The 7,707-nt window shown below is 44.6% G+C and overlaps 1 protein-coding gene across 1 annotated transcript in view; it reads right to left on the bottom strand.

Moving 5' to 3' along the window:
* Positions 1-7,707, bottom strand: part of TANGO6 (transport and golgi organization 6 homolog) — a 258,258-nt gene that overhangs the window by 37,050 nt on the left and 213,501 nt on the right. Inside the window, exon 17 of the mRNA XM_037742252.1 lies at positions 1,721-1,834. Within this exon, the coding sequence (XP_037598180.1) occupies positions 1,721-1,834 (114 nt within the window). The remainder of the gene's footprint in view (positions 1-1,720; positions 1,835-7,707) is intronic.

The following is a 7,707-nucleotide window of genomic DNA, read 5'->3' as shown; positions in this document are numbered from 1 at the left end:
CAGCCAGATCTTCTCCATATTCCTTTGTGTCACTATTAGTTGCTACCCCAATACCCATTTTCTGCCATCTTCCTTGCTGAATAAATTCAATTTTATTCAGAGTAGCAATGTGCTAATTAAATGCATAGCCAGGCTCCCTTGCAGCCAGAAACAATTATGTGACACAGTTCTGGCCAATGAAACAGTACGTCTGGGGGCGGGGGCGTCTGGGAAACTAAGTTCCCTAAAATAGGAAACAAAAGCACCAAGGGCTGCCCTTCTCTTAGCTTCTTTCTTACTCATTTAAAACATTCACAATGGCCAGAGCTGCAGCATCGATCTTGTAGCCATGAGGCAAAGGCCACAACAATTATAGAAATATTGGCCCTGTTGATATTGAGCTGCTAAACAGATACCACCTACCTACATATTTCTTGTGACGTGAGAAAAACAAATCCTTACTTGTTTAGGACATCGCAGTTGAAGTTTATGTGATTTGTAGTTGAACATGCTCACATCAGATAAGCTCATTCAATCCAAACCTTAACCTACACAAGGCAGAGGAGAAGGGGGAGAAATGTAGCTCAGGGTAAAGCACTACTCCCAAAGCACTGGGAAATGCCATTGCCTCACTATGGAGCTGCACCAACAGCAAGTCGCTACGTAAAGAGAAAATGTGGCTGTGAAGGAAAGAGGGGATAATTACTGAGTCCATGCCTGTCCAAAAATGGTATCAGGGCCAGGCGCGGTGGCTCATGCCTGTAATCCTAGCACTTTGGAAGGCCGAGGTGGGTGGATCACCTGAGGTCAGGAGTTCAAGACCAGCCTGGCCATCATGGTGAAACCCCATCTTTAAAAAATAAAGAAAGAAAGAAAGAAAAAAAAAAAACAAAAATGTCATCAGAAACTCGATATGGTAACAACATTCTAGGATGAATAAAGCCTACATGAGTGGTAAAACAATCACTTTTATAATGGCTTCACTGACACTTGATTAAATAACGATGTGTCAGCCACAGACGAGCATTGTGGATACTGGGTGGTGAATTATTAATGCAAATTTTCCATATGAAGTCAACTGGGAATGTATTTCCATTAACATCAAAGAGAAAATTAATTTAGGGGTCACTTATTCTCAGGATACATATGGTTATATATATATATATGTATACACACACACACACACACACACACACATACACACACACACTTTCTTCCTGTATTGGCCATACACTGGGGAGAAATCCAGCCAAATCCACTTCAAGAAGGAAGAAAATTTAATTTATGCAGCAACTAACATGTCATGGATTGAACTCAACTAGATAGGAAACATCTTCAATGAAGCCCTTTAGTAATTCAGCACGAACAATTTAATGAGTCAGGAAGGCAAGTCACTCAAGCTCAGGCTGTACAGGCAGGGCGAATGTGTTCTAGCTAGCTCATCTTGGAGCCTACTGCTGAGGACAACGCCAGGATTCAGGGCCTCAATCTGTAACCTTGTGCTCTGGTTTTTCTCTAACAGTTAGTATATTGTTTGGCCAAATTGTTACTGAAGTAATGGAGACATACACTGAAGATATGAACAAGGTCATTTTCCTGCAAAAAATTCCTGTTGATGGATTCATTTGCATGAGTCCATCAAGGGAAGAGGTTTGAGGTCTTCCCTGGTAAAAGGAAGATTGAGAAATAGACCAAAAAAAAAAAAGAGAGATGGAGAAACTGCAAACGGCGAGAGACTGACCTCAGTAGCTTTCTGGCTGAGTCCCCGAAGCAGCAGCACAATCACATGTATGGCAGCTCTGCGTACTTGAACTTCGCTGTCTGTTTTAGCCACAGCAATCAGGCAAGCTGTTACCTAGGAGGGCGAAGGAAGATGAAGTTGATAAGAATCAGAGTTGCACAATTACCTATAACCTTTCAACTGTGTTCCACTTACTACACATTTGTCAAGAGCCATTTGGTTTAGAGAGGGCTGGATAGCTGCTTAATCCTCAACAAAGAGGGTGAGCTCTAGTGGGAGAGATCTTGATGCAGTCTGGCTTTTCTGGCAGAGGACAAAATCTGGTTTGGAATTCAAGAATGTAGTTAGAGAGTGGGAAGGAATATGTGTACTGTGTATTATATATACATATATTTTTCAAGATGGAGTTTCACTCTTGTTGTCCAGGCTGGAGTGCAATGGCACGATCTTGGCTCACCACAACCTCTGCCTCCCAGGTTCAATCGATTCTCCTGCCTCAGCCTCCCAAGTAGCTGGGGTTACAGGCATGTGCCACGATGCCTGGCTAACTTTTTTTTTTTAATTACCTAGGCCAAATCTTTTTTTTTTTTTTTCGAGACAGAGTTTTGCTCTTGTTACCCAGGCTGGAGTGCAATGGCTCGATCTCGGCTCACCGCAACCTCCACCTCCTGGGTTCAGGCAATTCTCCTGCCTCAGCCTCCCAAGTAGCTGGGACTACAGGCACGCGCCACCACGCCCAACTAATTTTTGTATTTTTAGTAGAGATAGGGTTTCACCATGTTGACCAGGATGGTCTCGATCTCTTGACCTCATGATCCACCCGCCTCGGCCTCCCAAAGTGCTGGGATTACAGGCTTGAGCTACCGCGCCCGGCCTTAGGCCAAATCTTAAAGGAATCAGTGTTGTTTTTTATTTTGTTTTGTTTTAATAGAGGCGGAGTTTTACCATATTGGCCAGGCTGGTCTGGAACTCCTGACCTTGTGATCCACTGCCTCAGCCTCCCAAAGTGCTGGGATTACAGGCTTGAGCCACTGAGCCCAGCCTAATTTTGTATTTTTAGTAGAGATGGAGTTTCTCCATGTTGGTCAGGCTGGTCTTAAACTCCTGACCTCAGGTGATTCACCTGCCTTGGCCTCCCAAAGTGCTGGGGTTACAGGCGCAAGCCACTGTGCCCAGCCTATACATATTTTTTAAAAGGTAAGGTCAGATGCTAATATTGCCTCGAAAGTGGGAAGAAACTGTTACTTGTCCCCCTTTGAGAACATCAGATCAAAGGAGAAAAGATGGTCCAAACCATAGCTGCTTCTAGAGACTGAGGATCATGGGGATTTAGCTAAGGAGACTTCAGAGTTCAAGGCCTGGCATGATTGTGAATGTGCCACTGATGAAAGTTTTAACCTAGGGATATAGAAATACAGAAATATTCTAACTGATATTCTTCAGCATGCCCAGACATTCCAGTCCTACAAATGTAGTGTACACCCCACGTGAGTCAGCAGGGGCCACTTTCAGAGACTCCCTGAATATGGAATAGGTCTTTCTGTGCTCAATTACGTTATGTATTTTTTCTGTTTTGTTTTGTTTGAGACAGGGTCTCACTCTGTAACCCACCCTGGAGTACAGTGAGGGCTCATTGCAGCCTTGACCTCCTGGGGGCAAGTGACCCTCCTACCTCAGCCTCCCAAGTAGTTGGGACTACAGGTATGCACCACCATACCTAGCTAATTTGCGTATTTTTTGTAGAGATGAGGTTTCATCATGTTGCCCAGCTGGTCTTGAACTTCTGGGCTTAAGCAATCCTCCTGCCTTGGCCTCCCAAAGTGCTAGGATTACAGGTGTGAGCCACTGTGTCCAGCCTGTGCTCACTTTTTTTTTTGAGACAGAGTCTTGCTCTGTTGTCCAGGCTGGAATGCAGTGGTGCAATCTCAGCTCACTAGAACCTCTGCCTTCTAGGTTCAAGCAATTCTCCTGAGTAGCTGGGACTACAGGTGCGCATCACCATGCCTGACTAATTTTTGTATTTTTAGCAGAGATGGGGTTTCACCATGTTGGCCAGGCTGGTCTCGAACTCCTGACTTCAGGTGATCTGCCCTCCTCAGCCTCCCAAAGTGATGGGATTACAGGCATGAGTTACTGTGCCCGGCCAGTGCTCAATTAAAGACCATACTATCACAGGAAAGAAAGACTGGAAATTACTTGCAAAACTGACATATAGTTAATTATATCATAAAATCAAACAGTTGAATGTTAACAACCACTGTGCATGCCCCTGCCTGGCTCTTGGTAGGCAGAAAAATGTTTTAAAATCTCAATGAAGAGATATAATTAACAACGACAACAAACCTTTCTGAGGCATTCAGGTAAGATTTACAAAGAAAAAAACAAATTTTGAAAATGTGACCAACAGAAGCAACAATCTGAAGGCATGTCTGACTTATTCAACTGGTCTCTCATAATCATTTTGTTTTTTATTGAGACAGGGTCTCACTCTGTCAATCAGGCTGAAGTGCAGTAGTACAATCTTGGCTCATTGCAACCTCTGTCTCCTGGGTTCAAGTGATTCTGGTGCCTCAGTCTCCTGAGTGGCTGGGACTATAGGTATGTGCCACCAGACCTGGTTAATTTTTTGTATTTTTTGGTAGAGGTGGGGTTTCACCATGTTGGCTAGGCTGGTCTCCAACTCCTGACCTCAAGTGAGCTGCCTGCCTCAGCCTCCCAAAGTGCTGGGATTATAGACGTGAGCCACCACACCTGGCCTTTCACATAGTTTTGTTATTCGACTTACTGTGTGAGTATTTATTTCTTGGCCAGTAGTGGAAGGATATCTAATTATGATAGGAAAATAGCCAGACTGTGTTTAGAAACATGTACAAATAGAAATCATGTTTAAAGAATGGTGAATACAACAAGAACAAGTGAGGAAATGGGCTTGTGCAGAAATTTAACTATGCAGGTTGTATTTTTCACAGCTTTCAAACAGTTGGGGATAGTTTAAAGTATCTAATTAATCAGTGATGGCAGAGAGATTAGAACTAGCTTGTTCTTAAGTATAAGTGCATCTGCGATGCGCTGGCATTTAATCAAGTTGTGCATCTATTAAACAAACATGCAGCCTGCAAGCGAAGGAAAATCCCAGAAAGTTCAACCCTTTGGGGGCTGTTTTCAGTAAGACCCAGAAAGCTATTCTGCCTTTGACCTGGGACCGCTGACTCTGAGGCCAGCAGTGGCTTCCATGCCTCTGGCATTAACAGTAGAAGCAATTCAGTCCTAAGAGGAATTCCTTGGGCAACCTCCAAACAGGCAACAATATAATAGCTACCTCCACTTTCAGGTTTTAGTATTTACAAGGCAAGAACTGAAACCAGAGAAAAAAGTTAGAGCTAGGTCTGAATCCCTCTTGACACAGGGAAGTAAAGTTTATTTGGTCTGATAGCTAAATTATGGAAGGCAGCCCAAGGCCATGGACCAAGCAGAGGCTTTTAGGCGTTCTGCCTGCTCCCCTCTCCGTTTAGCTTTGGGTGCCTGCTTCCACGTTTGGCAGACCAAGGCTCCCTGGCCTAGAACAGTGTTGGTGTCTGCCTTTGTCACCTCTGTTCTGCCTCTCTCTGCTAAGTGGGTCATGCTTACATCTCAGCTCTCAGTGTAAGGCCGGCTCTCAACAGTTGGGTATTTGGGCATTAATCCCACAGTTGGGATGTCCAGGCAGAAGCATCCTGCCGGGAAAAGGGCTTTCCCTTCAAGGCCAATTCTTTTTTTTTTTTTTTTTTTCTGAGACAGAATCTCTCTCGGTCACCCAGGCTGGAGTGTAGTGGTGTGATCTCAGTTCACTGTAACCTCTGCCTTCAGGGTTCAAGCAATCCTCCCTCCCGCCTCAGCCTCCCTAGTAGCTGGGACTAGAGGCACGCAACCACCATGACCGGCCTTCTTTTTTTTGGAGACAAGGTCTTGCTCTGTCACCCAGGCTGGAGTGCAGTAGTGTGATTTTAGCTCACTACAGCCTCAGCCTCCCAGGCTCTGGTGCTCCTCCCACCTCAGCCTCCTGAGCATCTGGGACTATAGGCATACAGCACTATACCTGGCTATTTTTTTGTAGTTTTTGCAGATATGGGGTTTTGCCATGTTGCCCGGGCTGGTCTCAAACTCCTAGACTCAAGTGATCACCTGCCTTGGCTTCCCAAAGTGCTGGGATTCCAGGCATGAACCATCATGCCCTGGTCAAGGCCAGTTCTTGAAACCCTGTACCACCTGGAAGGTATGACTGAGAGAGGAGCTGGTTATGACAAGCTTTGCTGAGATCAGCTGGAATAGCCTCCTGCTTGCTATGGGCTGTTAGTGACTTATGCGCCAGACTCTACCAAACCCATCTGCAGTCAGCCATCCAGGTCAATCAGGAAGAAGCCTGAGAGCAGAAGAACATTTGGGAAACGTCCTCAACCCCTCTGTCACCAGGACCAAATCCTGTGAAATATATAATGGTCTGTCACACAAAATGCTTTTTGAGCATCAGAATTTTAATATGGTCTTTTGGATATCATCTAAAGAAAAGAACAGCCTTTTTCTGTTCAGGGCAAGCTCCCATAACCAGCTTGTAATGCTGCTCTCCTGCAGACCAGTGGGACAGATCCCCACTAGAAGTGGGAAGGATATAGGCCACTCTTTTCCACGTATCCAGGCTGGAAAAGTCAATTCATGGCTGGTCTCTCACCTCCAACCCCAATGACATAATCAACACTGAGTTCTACCTCTAAAAACCTTGGTGAGTGATAGAGAGATAAGATAAGGTCTTTACTAATTTATGAATTGATGTAAAATTTCTTTCTTTTTTTTTTTTGAGACAGTCTCAAAAAAGACTGGAGTGCAGTGGCATGATCTCGGCTCACTGCAATCTCTGCCTCCCAGGTTCAAGCAATTCTCCTGCCTCAGCCTCTCGAGTAGCTGGGATTACAGGTACGGACCACCACACCCAGATAATTTTTGTATATTTAGTAGAGACGGCATTTCATCAAGTTGGCCAGGATGGTTGGTGTAATATTTCTATTCCCTAAGTCCTCTCAGAGGACAGAAATTCATTCTTTTTTTTTTTTTTGAGGCTGAGTCTTTGTCACCCAGGCTGGAGTACAGTGGTGTGCTCACAGCTTACTGCAATCTTTGCCTCCCAGGTTCAAGTGATTCTCATGTCTTAGCCTCCTGAGTAGCTGGGATTACAGGTGTCTGCCACCATGCCTGGCTAATTTTTGTATTTTTAGTATAGATGGGGTTTTTCCATGTTGGCCAGGCTGATCTCAAACTCCTGATCTCAAACAATTGCCCACTTTGGCCTCGCAAAGTGTTGGGATTACAAGCATGAGCCACTGTGTCCAGCCAGAAATTAATTCTATGTGATCCTTTCATCACCTGCCGAGTAAACCATACCATAGAAGACTTTCTCCTCACTGGCTGAATCAGTAAATTACATCCCCTTCTAAAAGCCATCCAGAGAGAAAGATGATGATTGCTTTGGAAGCATTAAAGGTCAATTTCAGCAATTTAACACTTAATAGGAGCCAAGAGAAATAAGGAAAATCATTACTCCCAAAACAGCTGGCATACATCAAGCATAACCAGAACTATATAAATAAAGATAATACAAATGGCAAGATTACCAAAAACTGACTTTGGAAAATTCCAGGCAAGAAGCTGCCAGAATTGAGGTATGTATCGAGGAAGCATGACTTTAATTTTCCAACTGTATCTTCATCCATATTCCTAAGGCTTCCTTTGTTAAAATCCAGTTCGTTTGTTAATGGCCTTTGGGAGGCCGAGGTGGGCAGATCACCTGAGGTGAGGAGTTCGAGACTGGCCTGATCAACATGGAGAAACCCGTCTCTACTAAAAATACAAAATTAAGGCCGGGCGCGGTGGCTCAAGCCTGTAATCCCAGCACTTTGGGAGGCCGAGGCGGGTGGATCACGAGGTCAAGAGATCGAGACCATCCCAGTCAACATGGT

This window comes from Cebus imitator, unplaced genomic scaffold, assembly GCF_001604975.1.
Source record: "Cebus imitator isolate Cc_AM_T3 unplaced genomic scaffold, Cebus_imitator-1.0 Scaffold118, whole genome shotgun sequence".
NCBI classification, from domain to species: domain Eukaryota; kingdom Metazoa; phylum Chordata; class Mammalia; order Primates; family Cebidae; genus Cebus; species Cebus imitator.
Note: the sequence above shows the minus strand (reverse complement) of the source record. Positions and strands in the feature narration are given on the sequence as shown.